The 15,718-nt window shown below is 34.5% G+C and overlaps 1 protein-coding gene across 1 annotated transcript in view; it reads right to left on the bottom strand.

The window, feature by feature from the left end:
• GRID2 (glutamate ionotropic receptor delta type subunit 2) overlaps positions 1-15,718 on the bottom strand; it is a 1,404,853-nt gene that overhangs the window by 249,591 nt on the left and 1,139,544 nt on the right. The window contains exon 13 of the mRNA XM_045820339.1: positions 6,339-6,534. Within this exon, the coding sequence (XP_045676295.1) occupies positions 6,339-6,534 (196 nt within the window). The remainder of the gene's footprint in view (positions 1-6,338; positions 6,535-15,718) is intronic.

Below are 15,718 nucleotides of genomic sequence, written 5' to 3'. Positions count from 1 at the left end.
CACTTCTCCTAGATTTTTCTCTCCTCCTTTTCCTTCTTCTTCCCACTCTTCCTCCTGGCTCTCTCTCTTCCCTGCCTGCTTCAAGTCTTTATCCTAGTGTTACTTTCTTGGCCATCTGATATAACAAAGCAGGTCATCTACTTCATGTCCCCCTCTCCCTCTCCTACTCTATTATTCTCCTTAATACTTATCACTACTGAAACACAACTTAACTTTATTCATCTTGTTTATTGTCTGCTACCTTCACTACTATGTAAACTCCATGAAGGCATTTTGTTTTCATTTATGTTCAGTCCAGTGACTAAAATACTGGCTGATACATATCAGGTGCTCAATAAATAAGTGTTGAATGAATGCATTAAAAATTCAGTTATATTTTTTCAAATCCTGCTTTTTCTACTTATGCAAGAAGTATTGGGAAGAGAGAAGCAAAAACAAGTTTGTTCTAGTTTAATTATGCGAGTTTGCTATACGTGATTATCTCCCAAGAATAGAAGATCAAAATTTATTTACTTAATTCTCATTTATATAGGTTTCTTCAGTAAGAGAAGAATTAAGATGTTAGAAGGGATCAGGATCTACCTTCAAATAAGAGAAATTTAATGAGAGTAGTAGCACAATTAAGAGCAAACAGAACATGAGACATTAATTGGATTTATAAAGTTATAACTAGATCATAAAGAATATTTTTCACAATAATGCAGGCTTTCCTGGAAGGCAGTTTATATATTCCTGTCAAAGTACTGTAGAAGTTTGGCCTTTTGACCTCTGAGGTCCTTTGTGCCTACACAAATTAGAAGTCAGTGACAGAGAACAGGAAGCTGCTATGTAAGATGTGCCACACTAGTTGCTTGAGGAAGAACCATGTTGTATGTGTTCCTAAGCTCATGAACTCCCAGTGAGCTTCAGTGGGTGAGAAGGTTGTTGTTCGTTGGTTGGTTGGTTTTGTTTTAATAGAAGCTGGCCAAGACCTTACAAATGAAACCAAAATACATTTTATTATTACTGCCTCCTTTCAGTTTAATCAATTGTCACTTGTCTATGATTTTGGTTGAAAGAAATATATACTATAAGCAAATTTCATTTTGATATATTTCATTATGAATTCATAAGGACATTCTTTAATATCCCTCTAGTAAATTAGAAAACTGAACAAATATGGTATAATAAATACTGGGATATTCAATTTGCGGTTTTAAACTTGTAAGCCCTCTTTGTCAGCAGACTGTGAGAGAACAGGAATAATTCCTTAGTATTTTTATTGCACTGTCGTTCTTATTGTGTCACAATTTTAAGTTAACCTTAGGAAATATTAAATAATAATGCTTTGTAGTTACAAATCCCTCAAATATGCATTTCCTCAGGTAATCGTTAGGATCATCTTATGAGTTTATGGCTCTAAACATACTATTTATTGATGCTCCTACATATTACTTTTTAAAGTAATGACAAAAGAAATATGAGGTAGGAATTCCTTAGCACTGTAATGAAAATTGTAGGGCCCAAAGATTTTAAGTAACTAGTTACATTTATAAATTTTGTTTAAAAAAATGAACTGAATTCAAACCCAGCTTGATGTGCCAGAAAAGCCCAGGCTTTTAGTTCCCATGCTGTGATTTTATAGTTGTGTAAACTGAGTCTTAGAAGCCAAATGACTTACCCAAAGTTATATAGCTAGGAACTAGAAAACCAGACAGTTTTTTCTCAGACCATAGTTCTTTCTATTCCTCATAATGGATTTAAAAAAAAGTATGATATTTAACAACAGCATAAGAGATACCAACTCAAGTTGAAAGGTTATGGAATGGCTACAGATTTAAAGGAAAATAGAACCCAGCAAAGCATAAAGAATAATTATCTAAATTTCTTAGCACACATTGCATATATTATTGATAATCTAGTCAAAGACACCTTTATTTAATGGAATCTCAGATTGGAACTTTCTCAGTGTGAATATTTACAATTTATTTTCACATATACACAAATGTCAAATTAAATTTCATATGCTTAAGAGATATAAAGGTAAAAAAAGACTAAAATGTCCAGAAAATATAGGAAACTATATGTACATACTTGGAAAAGGAGAGACTTTCTTGAATAATACGGAAGACCTTAGAATATATATGTATATCTTAGTACATACATGACTATTAAAGCTTCTAAATGGCAACTGATATCTTATATACTTATGATTCATATATTATTCTGAAAATACCAGGATATAGGAGGTACACTCGGTTTGTATTAATACAAAAAACATAATGGATATGTGTATGTAGAAGGTTGTGTGTATATAAGAACATAAGAATAAAATAAGGCCTTGTTCAAATGTACCCACTTGGCTACCTCGGAAAATTACAAGTCTCTTTTGGTTTAACTATTTCCATTCTTTGCACTTTCACCCAATCACCATATATCAGCTATAGTGATCATCTTGAAAAGTAAAAATAAATCATGATATTTCCCTAGTTCAGTAGCATTGTTGCCATTCAAGTAAAATCCAAATTCCTAACCAAGGACAAGGTCTTCTATGATCTATTTCCTGCCTACTAACCTGATTTCATGTTCTTGTATTCAACATGATCCAGCCATGTTGATTTTAAGTCAGTTATGAGAGTGTACCTACTGATATTTGCCTATGCTATACTTTGGGTAGATAACTTGTCACCCTTTCTCCTACGAGACCAGCTCTTGAGCAGGCAGATAACATCGATTATTTTATCTTCTTGAGAAAGCTTACATGATCACTATACCTCAAGTAGATTTTCTCTTTATTATCTACAATAGCACCCTATTTGTCTATTTCATAGCATTTATAGAACTTAAATCATTTTGTTTGATTATATATTTTAGTTACTATTTCTATCACTCTAACCAGATTTTACAATTCATGGATCCAGTGGCTATTTCTCTGTGGTTCGGCTTATCTCCAGTTCCCAGGTCAGGGTCTGGTACATAACTGGCACTCAGCAAATATTGAATGAATAAGTAAATAATGAATGAGTGAAGACATAAGTTTTTAAAAAATGTTTTATTTGGAATTTGCTGTCAGAAAACAATAAAATTTCTCTGGAATGATATGATATAATAAGAATTTGTAAATGGTGGGGAACTTTGGCTTCTAAAATGGAATAGAAATATAAACTATGAATTTTGATTAATACTCATCTTCAAGAAAACAAATTTACTTTTAACAGTAGACAATATGAAGAAAAATAACCTTTCCCCAAACCATTTTAGTATACTTATTTTGAGACTTAAATTTATTCACATCCTATGAGTAACTAGTAAACACTAAAATGCATACCCTCTCTTATACCCCAGACAACACATAGGCCCATTCACCCATTCATACTTCCCATCCTTTCCCTGCCTCCCATCCACTGGAGGACACCATGCTGAACTTACAGGAGCCAATGAACCTCTTGACAAAAACAAAAAAGAAACATTTTAGGATTAATACCTGAGACCTGGGAAAGTGAGATTAATATAATAAGGGTGAAGGGGCTAGAGGTCAATGCTAATATTTCACAAACATTAACTTCTTTAAAGGCGGTATTAGGAGAGAGGTTTATGTCAGCATCATGAGTTTTTAAAGTAATGATATTACCTGTAAATTGTGTGGGGCAGGGCCTTAGGTAATTGCCAGGAGGGGCAACTCGTGTCACTGCTTTGTGGTTCTGTTGGGGGTTGGGAGGGCTCAGAGAACTTACAGTGCCACTGCCTGGCTTCTGGAGGTTTGCATGGCACTTGCCCCACTTCCAGTCACTTTACCCACTCCCCGTATGTGACTGGTGCCCTTCCAGCTATTACCTTGGTGCTAAATCCCATACTGGGTAAGTTTATGTATATTTGCCTTTTAAACAGAGTCCCCTGAAAATTGGCAGTTTTTTCTGTCACTCCAACCCCCACTTGTTTGTACAGCCAGAAGTTATGGGAATTTATCTTTCTAGCACTAGAACCCTAGGTTATGTCGTCTAGCCTGGGGTTGGGATTGCCCACTCCCAAGGTGTCCCTCCTCATTTTTATCCACTACACATGAATGTAGGACTGGCCATTTTGCCACTGCCACTACCTGTCTTTTCCACACTGTGTCTCCTCACTTCCCTGCCAGGATCCACATCTCCACTCCTCCTATCCATATGGATGAATGTGGCTTCTTTAAATCCTTGGTTGTAGGACTTCCATACAGTTTGATTTTCTGACAGTTCTGGGTGTTACTTGATTTTGAGGTTTAGTTGTAATTCTTTCCATGTTTGCATGAGGAGGTGAAGCATGTCTACCTATGCCTCCATCTTGACCAGAAATCCCACACAATTTACAGGTGCCTTTTCTACAATAAGATATGTTATTAAGACAGGAAGTCAAAGCAGCTCTACCTAATACACAGAAAAAAAAAAAAGGGAGGCTGCCAAACTGAGGAGACAAAGAAATATGGCCCAAATGAAAGAACAGAACAAACCCCAGAAAAAGAACTAAATGAAACAGAGATAGCCAATGTATCAGATGCAGAGTTCAAAACACTGGTGATCAGGATGCTTAAAGAACTAATTGAGTACAGCAACAACATCAAGGAAGAAATGAAGATTACATTAAGTGAAATAAAGGAAAATCTACAGGGAATCTGCAGTGAAGGGGAGGAAGCCAAGATTCAAATCAACGATTTGGAACATAATGAAGAAATAAGCATTCAACCAGAACAGCAAGAAGAAATAAGAATTTTTAAAAAATGAGGAAGGACAACTCCAAATGTACCAAAATCTAAATCATAGGGAAGCCAGAGGTGAAGAGGAAGAGCAAGAAATTGAAAACTTATTTGAAAAAATAATGACAGAAAACTTGCCTAATTTGGCAAAGGAAATAGATGCACAATTCCAAGAAGCACAGAGAGTCCTAAACAAGTTGGACCCAAAAAGGACTCCACCAAGACACATCATAATTAAAATGCCAAAATTAGGGATAACAGTAATAGCATAATCAATAAAATATATTTAAAAATAAAATAATGATATCAATGTAGTGACTGCAAATTTGCTAGACTGACTCCAGGGGATCACAGCAAGGGCAGTAACTGATAGATATCATGCTATGAAAATGCACAGAATAATGCTAGAATCTGTGGCAGAATAACATTTATAACCATCAAAACATTCTCCAACATAGTATTATTGAGTTTGCTTTTGAACAAGAAACTCAGACATGGAGGCCAAATTACTCTGCTGTGGAAGGTTGCAGAGAAAAACTGCACACCACCATTGCTGCTCTTAGCAACACTCATTCATTCACTCATTCATTCATCCCATAATTACTTATTACATATCAACTATTGTGACTTTCACTGTGCTAGCCATGGGAGCAGGTTCAAGCAAACATTATTTAGTTCTCTCATTGAGGTTGATAAAGCCTGAGAAAGCAAGCATTACTTTTGAATACATGTTTATAAACCACAGCACAGAATAAAAACTAGTTTCTTATTTTTCACAAAAGGACTGCTTTCCAAATACTCCCCTTTTTTTGTAAAATAACTTCTAAATGATAGTTGTTTACAAATAAGATAAAAATATTTTCACTTTTGGAAGTAGAAACAGACATTTGTAGGAGCTTTGTTGACCAGATTAACTTTTACCCACTGATAGCTTTACATAATTATAAGATAAGGTTTTCATCTAAAAACAGATGCAGTAAATACTCTTAGTCATTTGAAAGAATTGAATAACCTGAATTGTTTTTGGAATGAGATTTGTAAAAACCTTTTCAGTCTTCATGTGTATAAGTCTCATCATGTCTGAGCCTGTTCTGAACAAAATATCAACTCATGTTTTCTAGCTTCAGAATTCAATGGAAACATATCCTTTAAATCAATGATTTCAACCTTTTTCATCTCATGGCACATAGGAACTAATTACTAAAATTCTGCAGCACACCATAAAACTACATTATATTTTCTTCCAATCTGACCAAAAAAATAGGTATAACTTAGATACATTCACACTGGGTGGTTATTGTTGTGTTGGATACTGTTATTTAATTTTTTTTGACAGTCCAAGGGAAAAAAGGTCAGTGCCCTTGACTAAATAGTCAGGTATTGAGTGTTTTAAAAATTCTCATGGCACACTGGTTGAAAATCACTGCTTTAGACACATTACAGAGGGCTTTGAATTCCCTTCACTGGTGCACTGTCACCTCAAAATCTTCTTTAAGTCAACAGAAGGTATAATGTCACTGAAAACTTTACGTCAAAGTTAAAATTTTAAGAAAAGAAAAAAAACAATCTTAACTTAGCAATTCTAATATAGAGATAAGTGGGTAGACTACAAATGAAGAACCATGGGCAGTACCTTTTGAATGCCTGCTTGGGACTCCAGAACGTTATTCTCTGATCCATTGCTTCGGCTGATCATCCGCCACATTTGGGAATACATGCTGTCTCTCTCAAAAGGATTCATTCCCTTCATGCGAACATGCTCATATACTGCAGAGTCCAGGACAGTGCCATAAGGGATATCAGTCTGCTTGGAAAGGTCCTGGAGAGACCTGAATTATTAGGAGAAAAGAGAGACACAAGAAAGAGCACTGAATATTTTCATGTGGAAATAATGTTATAGGAAGCAAAAAGTAATATATGTAAATACAGATGTCAAATTCCTGTTCTTATTTTGTTGTTTCTTAATATTAAGATGTAATATATAAGGAAAATTGATGTTAGAATGTTTGGCACTATACAAATCATGAGAAGACAAAATTACAACTGAAGGGAAGATGAACATGTCTAGTGATAAAGCAATGCATTTTTAGTGAACCTGCATTAAAATATAAAATAAAATAAAATAAAATAATAAAATAAACTAAAATTTAGCAATCCCATCAAAGCAAAAACAAATTAAATTTGATTCCTAGATAATCATATAATCATTTAGTTTTCTTTTTAATTTCATTATGTCTTAAACCTATATCATTTTAGGTGGCAAGGCTTGAATATTTTTTATAAAATAATTTCATTTTGCATAAACAGCATCTTTTAAGGTCAAGTATATACTTAAAAATTAGTTTTTATGATAGTCATTACTTATTGAGTGGCTATTACATATATCCTAGGCAATCGACACACATTATCCTCACACCAGGGCCTCCTGTTCAGAACTGTTTTACCCATTTGCAAGAATAAAGGACTTGCTCAGTGTGGCACATTCAGTAAGGAAGAGAGATACGATTCAAATGTAGACCCAACTGTTTCCAAATACCATGTTATTTTTACTGCAAGATTCTGACTTTTACATCTTTATTTATTTTGCTATTATTTGCTTTAAGTGCCTGTGTGTGTGTGTGTGTGTGTGTGTGTGTGTGTGTGTGTGTGTGTGAGAGAGAGAGAGAGAGAGAGAGAGAGAGAGCGAGCGAGAGAGAATGTTCTTATTTATATTCAAATGCAATAAAGTCCATGCTTCTGGAAAGGCAAATATGTTTTTCGTTTTCTCTTTTACAGAATAATGCTCCAGAACTTTCAAAGCAATCTTTGAGTTACAAATGATATCTACTTTCCCCAGGTTATCTCTAAATTGGAGGTCAACTTCCTTATATTTGAGTTCTGAGCCACTCTACACTTTCTTACAGAATGAATTACCACTCCACTGGAATTCGCTGAATTTAAGTAGGAACCCAACTCTAATGACTGACATTTAAGGACAAATATGTGTCTTTGGCAAACTGGTCAAAATTAGATGTTGACATGTTTCAGAGTCACTAACCTCTGAGCATGGGAGCAGATGTTTTGAAACACTATGCCATTTTTGAACAAGAATAAATACCCACAGCTCTCCAACCATGAGCCATGAATCCTACGTTATGTATACTTATGACCTTTCGGTCTGTTTCTAGATGGGGTTTGCTAATGATTTCCTGGGCATCTTTGCAACCAACACCAAGAGCATTGGGCAAGGAGTTTGGGAATTCTCTTACAGATCACCAGTTTCCATTATGCACAAAACTGTGTTGCAAGCAATAAATTACAGCCTGTGTTTGTCAGAGAAGTATGCATATCAATTTCTAATAGTAATTTGTAGCAAGATTTAATCTGCATTTTATTGAGTTTTATGTTGTTGATATATATAGTTTACTCTATGAAACTACCATGATAATTCCTTTCAGGTCCACACTTAGCTGCATAAAATAATACATTGAAAATAGCTTTGTGAAGGGACAAATTTTCTAAAAATATTTCTAATTATTGATGTTATTCTACCACATTAAAAGATAATGTGACAGCAAATTAATAATTGAGGGCAAAAGTAGAAATATCAGTAACCTACATGTAGATAGGATACAACTTTAGAGGAGAGTAATAGGACGGTTGCTCCTGGGACATCCCATAATTGTCTTGGTAGTTGTGCAGCAATAAGAATTTTGTTTCAAAAGAACAATTTACATCTTATTTACTACTGTTTCAAGTAATAGGAATAAAATTGTATTCAAAATTTCAAAATATTTCCCACTATTTAATGGAGGATAATCTAAAGGGGTAACGGGAAAATAAATGAAACATATCTGTACAGGTATGGGCTCATATATGCAATTTCTATAAATATAAGGATTAGGCTAGGTAGATGTACAGAGCTTGCACCTTCTAGAACCTGAAGATCTATGGGTAGAGAAGGCCATGTTAGGGTTCATCAAAAACCCTCCCAGAATACTTCTAGCCAGGTAGCTCATTTGGTTAGAGCATTATCCCAACACATGAAGGTTGCAGGTTTGACCCTCTGTCAGGGCACAAATAAGAATCAACCAATGAATTCATGTAGTAGTGGAACAACAAATCGACATTTCTCTCTTTCCTTCTCCCCCTAGTTTTGTCCTTTCAGTCTCTCTCTCTAAAATCAATAAGTAAAAAAAAAAATTTTAAAGGAAAGAAAAGCAAACTTCCCAGAATAGGACTGGCTACTGGCTGCTTAGTGGTTCCAGCAACCACTCTTGTATTATAACTCTCAGGCTTCATCTTGATGATGCTGAGATTAGTCTAAGGGTGAAAATTTGTTAGGCCTATGTTTAAATATATGACTGGTTTGCCCAAATAGTCATACTCATAAAATATTGCTAAATAAATGAACTCCTTCCCTTAGCTTTCTATGAAAAATAATTGATATCAAATGTTAGTATCTTTGAAATAATCAGGTTCATGGCATCACCTTAAATAATAGCTTCACAACTTTAGTGTATAATACTCTAGTAATAAAAAGAGCTTAGTTATTAAAGCTCTTCTGTACACACTAAAATTTTAAAAGAGTATTCTTAATATATTGCCTGAGTGAAGCTCCTGATTCTAGAAAAAAAGTTTATTTTCAACATACTTCAAATTTAGAATAGTAGGGCATTTTGTAACTTAGAACAAAGGCATGTTCCCTTAGCTTCATTTCTGATATCAAGTCAGCTCACAAATTTGCCTTGAGATATGCTTACAATAAAAATTATAGCTTGTCTGATTCAGTGTCATTCCATTATAGTACACAAAGATAGCAGCAAAGGTGACAAATACAAAATGAAGTAAAATGAAGTGGAGAAAATAGGCTGTTATAGGAGCCCAACACAGGGAGGAAGTGCTTATTTTAAGGGGTCATTTTGCATTTTTATGCTAATAAGATTTTTAGAGATGATCAGCAGAAATGTTATAGCCTATATTATGATCCCCTAAAAGAAATTTAATAGGTTATTCTAGAAGTGATAATCTTCAAAAATTGTACCTTAAGGTCAGCATCTGAGTATATATTATTTAGACATGCCAAATCATTGTTTTAGAAGGAAAAACAATTATAAAAGAATTAATAAGTACTTAATATATAAATTAATTTGCCATAGCAAATATTGACCAAAAAATTGACAATGCTTACCTTGTTCATAGAAGGAATGGGATATATCTAGAGTATTCTAAAAAAGAGTTCACTGTGAATATACTCATACTAGACTATAATATTCTATTTTTCCACCTAACCACACAAATCCTAGATGCACTCACATAAAACTCAGTGAACTACTGTACTGTGCATCTATTAAACCTGAGTCCCCTCTTCCAATCCCACATCCTGAGTCATGCACAGAGTAGGAGATGAATGTCTGTGGCCAAAAGCAAAAGCTTTGATACTCTAACGAGCCTTATTTTCTCATCTTACTGATGAGAAGAAATTCTTCTATTCCTCATAGTAGTGTCGTATACGACTTGCAGACTGGGTACTAAATGATACTGAGAGTTGATAAGTATGGAATGTTTGAGTGAACGTTACATGTACTGAGATACTCTGTTACTTAGGACACTCTTGTGAAAGTAAATTTTAGGAATTTGAGTGGATCTACATTGATTTCAAACTCGTTCCATGAGAAACTCTATTTAAGACCCTTCAAATTTTGAAAGTTAATTTTGCTATATATGATAGTCTAACATTAGATATACCTAATATCAATAGCTTTGATATGCGTACATTTTAAAGTCAAGAAGATTTATTATCTGTGAGCTGTGTGATGACTTGTACCCCTGTTAACCATTCTTTCCTCACCTATAAATGGAAAGAAAAACTGTCCTCCTCAAGGAGTAACGATGAGAAGACCTGTCACATCAGTATTACCTATTGTTTTTATATGAAGATTACAATTTTCCTCTCCTTATAATGCCCTATGTAATGATTTCCAATGGATGTGTGTGACCCCTTATAAAAATTGTGAAGAGGTAATTCATGAATAGAGGCTAATGTCTCACTTCTCTTTCAAGTACAAAATTGTATAAACATATGATACTAAATAGTTATAGCAAACTTTTGGGGACATTTATACAACTTTGTGTTAATGAAATTATGTTATAATGAATGTATTGATAAAGATACATTTCTAAAATTGTCATCTAGTTAAAAATCTAATGCCTATCTTCTCTTCAATGAATTTTCATTTGTATTTTTACTAATTTCTTTCAACAAGAGAATAGATCTTATCAATATAAGCTTTAGAATAACTATCATAAACGTCTCTTTTCCATTTCCTCCCTCCCTTCCTCCCTTCCTTCCTTCCTTCCTTCCCTTCCTTCTCTTTCTTAAACTCAGTTCAGGATTTTGCCCTCACAGTCTCTCCCTACTTTTCTACTCTGGATGCTGATTTCAGTATCTGCCCAAGAACAGATGTTTAAGCTCCAACAGTTCTTCAGCAATCACACTGAAAGCCTGGTCCCTACTTCTGTTCATGGGTTGTAGCAGTGGAGAGCTGTTATAGGTGCAGTACAGAGGCAGGTTTTACAACATAAAAAATTTCTTCACAATTTAAAACTTAGAAGAACAACTAATATGACAGCACAGTGTGAATGAGTGTCACTGAGACCCTAGAAGCTTGCAAAAGAACTGGAGCATGAAATGATGTGGCCAGATGAGGTAGGCCTGCACTGGGAAGTATTGCCCAGAGATCTACATCGGGAAACTGCTCAGTTTCTAAAAACATGGGTTTTGAAACTGTAAAGATTTGAGTTTTAATCCTTGGACAAATTATTTAAACTTCTACAAATTGTAATTTATATCCCTATTTATCTGGGGGAAGTGGCAATTTTTTAATAAGATATCTAGAGGTTTAGAATAGATTGAATGTAATACAGCTTAGTACTTAACTCTTTATGAGTACTCAATTACTGGTAGGTGCATTTATTAAATTTATTGTTATCATTACTATTACTTTATTCTCCTTGTTTTATTACTATCATTACTATTACTTTGTCCTATATGGTCTCTGGAAGTGCCAGCTCCTTATTTTCCTACCAATTAGGTTCATTCTCAGCTAATGCCTCTTCTTCATCCATGGCCTTTCTAACTCCTGCACCCCATCTAATATTTCATCAAGTTCTGTACATTTTTGCCATTGTTGCAACTCTGTCACTACCTTTGTCTTTTCATTGCCAATGCATTCATGATGTGTGCCCATAAAATTATTTCAAGGCCTTTTCTCTATTTCTTCTCTCACCTACCTCTAATCCATTCTCCCTACACCACACCTAAAATGTTCTTTCTGTTATGCAAATCTGATTCTGTTCCCAGCTTATTGAAATATTTCTTCTATACCTCACTGCTCTTAGAAAATGCTTAAAATTCCCTAGCTTTGAAGATCTTTCAAATATTTGGCCTATTTTTTCCTTTCTTAAAAAAAAGTTTTTGCCTCATTCATATTCATATTATAGGGCAAAGAGACCATTTCATCACTGTTTCCTTTTTCACAGCTTAATGTCTTAGTAGGTGTTTTCTAAGCAAGGGATGTTTCCTCATCTACTTGGAGAATTCTTTTCCTTCAAGATCAAACACCACTGCCTCCTCGGTGTTCTTGTAATATTTAGAACATGTTTACATTTTAGCATTGTGTGATGAAATTTTACTTCTCTGTCTTCCTAATTGGAATAGATATTTCTGATTCTCATTATTATTATTATTTTTTATTCATCTATGAAACTCAGAATTTAGCCCACAATCTGGAAAATAGGCAACAACCAGTGAGACTCATTTATTTTGGCTACTCTTCCCTGGAAATATACTTTCATCTAGGAATGCCAGCATTCCCATTAAACATGCATCACATAAAAATGGGATTTTTACTATATTTGCATAAATATGGAATTTTTACTATAGTGGATGACTAATCATGGCCAAGAGTATTTTATTTTTAATTTTTTTAAACACATTTTTTGAAAGGGAGTTTTAAAAATTTTCTCTGTAACCAAATAAGCTGCAAAAGAATTATTAGACTTCCAGTAAAAACATTTTCTCCCTTATGTATTAAAATAAATAAATTTGAGGTAAGTCAAAAACCCCAAACAAATGGGACTAAAATGAAGTATTTGGAAAAGCTGAGGTTATAGTCCATGATTGCAGTAGACATAGGACCCCAGACAAAGTGGGATGTGTCTTCTAGAAAAGAATGTTTATCTAAACACCATGGAAACAGAGCAGACAAGCAGTTGCTGGCTTGATAAGTGATTTCTGACTTCAGTATGCGAAAATAGATGGTGAAAAAAATGCCATCTAACTATGCTAACTGAAATAATTAAAAATACAAAAGAAGACATAGCTAAAAAATAGCTAATGAAGAAATAAACACCAAAACAAGGAGAGAATAGTCACCTTTGATAATGAGTATTATTACAGAAATTAAATTTTAGGATTTTTTTCTTTCAAGAGTTTATGTATTTGAATAAAGAAGAAAAAGGGAAATATGCATGCTCTTCTTATTCTTTTTAACTTTTTTAATTTATTGATTTGTGAGTGAGACAGAGAGAGAGAGAGAGAGAGAGAGAGATTGAGAGATCAATATTTTGTTCCACTTATTCATGCATTCATTGGCTGGTTCTTGTATGTGCCATGATTGGGTGTTGAATCCGAACCTTGGTGTATTGGGACAACACTCTAACCAACTGCACTACTGGCTGAGACTATATGCTGTACTTATAAAACAACAAGATAAACACCATGGAAAGCTTTCCATCTTCCTGTTTACAGCACAGCCAGTGACCACTTGTCCCACAGTAAATCACACTCTCCATCTTAGTAGCTTGATCTCCTCTGTGAAGTTTTCCTAAACTCCTCAGATACAAATTTTTCAAGGAGGTCTGATGAAATATAAGGGTAGCAAGGGTAATGACAGGGTAAGAAGTACTCTAACACTCCTTGATATCAAGAGAAAATTTAATTTGCAGATGGCATATCCATACTACAGAGCTCAGTGAGAGTTATTTTTAGTGCATGAAAATGCCACTATTTAATGAAATCAGGCCCAGGAAAGAGTTGAATGTTCTTTAGTACACTAATGCTAAGTTTCTTATTTTAAAACATTGAGGTCAAATTCATGTTTGTGGAAGAAATAAACTTTTCTCATAGATTAGATTGTATTGCCTAAAAGCATTATTTCTGCAGCATGGTAATTCAGGAGGAACCCAGCCATAGCTGCCTCTAAGGGAGAGAATGTACCAGCACTGAAGTGATTGTGATTTCCTTTCTCTAATGGTGCCAGAAGTTTGTCCTTTTCAAGACAGCAGATGCCTGATGTCTGAGGCCAACAAGTTTGAATGATAACAGATAGGACAGCGGTTTCCCAAGGGACACCTCTGGATGGAGAGAATACTCTATAAGAAGGTCCATATGAAGACCAAGGAGGACTGAGCACTTATAGAGGAGCATCAGTAGATGAAGGTGGGTCCTTATGGGATTCTCAGCTAAGGCCTAAGAAGCAGTGCAGCCTTCTCCAGTTCCTCTGTTCTGTCCCTCTTCCCATTCCTGACCTATATCATTTTACCTGCCTTCAAACCTGCCCTTATATGGCACAACCCAGTAAAGTAGATAAATTGTAGCTTTAGCTTTGCATCTTCTCTACACTTCATCAGAATACCTATATGATCTTTATCTTTAAGAAGGATTAAAATAACCATCACAATTTCAAGTGTACCTGATGTAGAAAAAGTGTGTAGTGGTACTCATGAAGAGAACACCTCTCCTTCCCAGTGTCTCTACATGGTGGATGACTAGGCATGAAGGATTACAGCCCAGCAGACAACTCTCATGTCTTTCCTGGATGATTGAAAAATATTTTATGTATTGTCTCTCCTATAGAGTCATCAGAGGCACTCCCATTTGCAATGTGTACATAGGACCATCGTAGGTAATTTGGAAATTCATATCCAATAGATGCACTTGAGAAAGATGGATGTTATGAACTACTTAGGGGAATACCTGCATCCTCTTGGAGGGACTTGCATTTTCATAGACATTTTTAAAAATTTTAATTTTTTTCAATTATAGTTGACATTCAATATTATTTCAGTTTCATGTGTAAAGCCTAGTGATTAAATATGTATATGACTTGCAAAGTGATCTCCTAGATAAGTCTAGTCCCATGCACACTTAGAAGTTGGTTCAGACTTGTGGATATGATAGGTCATTTTAGAGAACCCAAAGGAAGATGGAAACACTTTGTAGTTCTTACTGCTGGTAGGCATAATTAATAAAAATAACTGCTAAGCTTTCTCCAAAATGACAATGTCATACAAATGCAGGAAAGTAGTCATCTAAAATTCTGATAGTCCTGTCTGACTTGTTGACTCCCATTACAGCTAGGAACCAATTTTCTCACGTCATGAATCTCAATATGTAGCAGACACTATATTTTTCCATCTGCTGACAGAATGATCATTTATGACCCTGTTTTCTGTTTTAAATGGACTATTAGTTAAATGTAGTAGTCCTTAATAATATATAAGTATGTACAATAATTAAGCAAAATTTCATTGCAAAGGCCCAGTATTTTGTGAATTCAGTCACTTAATAAATTTATTCATGCAGTTTGTTACTTAAATATTATCATTTACCCACAACAGTATGAGAAAATATGGGATTATTGTAAATTTGTAGGGGAAACATTTCATTGTCACCATTGTCAGTTAATTATAAAATTTATGTTAGCACTATATACTCAAATAATACAATACACTTCAATAGTAGAGCAGTGGATTTTTGTGTTCCTCTATCACTGAATGTACAGAAGGGCTTTACTAATTCCCATGAATGTCCCTGAGAATCAACTAGTTTCTAAAAGAATTCTAATACAATAATGACATCCAGGAGTTAAAAGAGTTCCTGGAGGTATTGCTTAATTTGATTTTGTGCCTTCAGGCTCGTAAGCAAGTTTCCAAAACAATCTTTTTTTCCCCAAAGTGTTTCAATGACTT

The sequence above is a fragment of the Phyllostomus hastatus genome, unplaced genomic scaffold (genome assembly GCF_019186645.2).
Source record: "Phyllostomus hastatus isolate PE091 unplaced genomic scaffold, TTU_PhHast_1.1 phas_scaffold_39, whole genome shotgun sequence".
Taxonomy (NCBI): Eukaryota; Metazoa; Chordata; class Mammalia; order Chiroptera; family Phyllostomidae; genus Phyllostomus; species Phyllostomus hastatus.
This window is presented reverse-complemented; position numbering and strand designations above follow the sequence as displayed.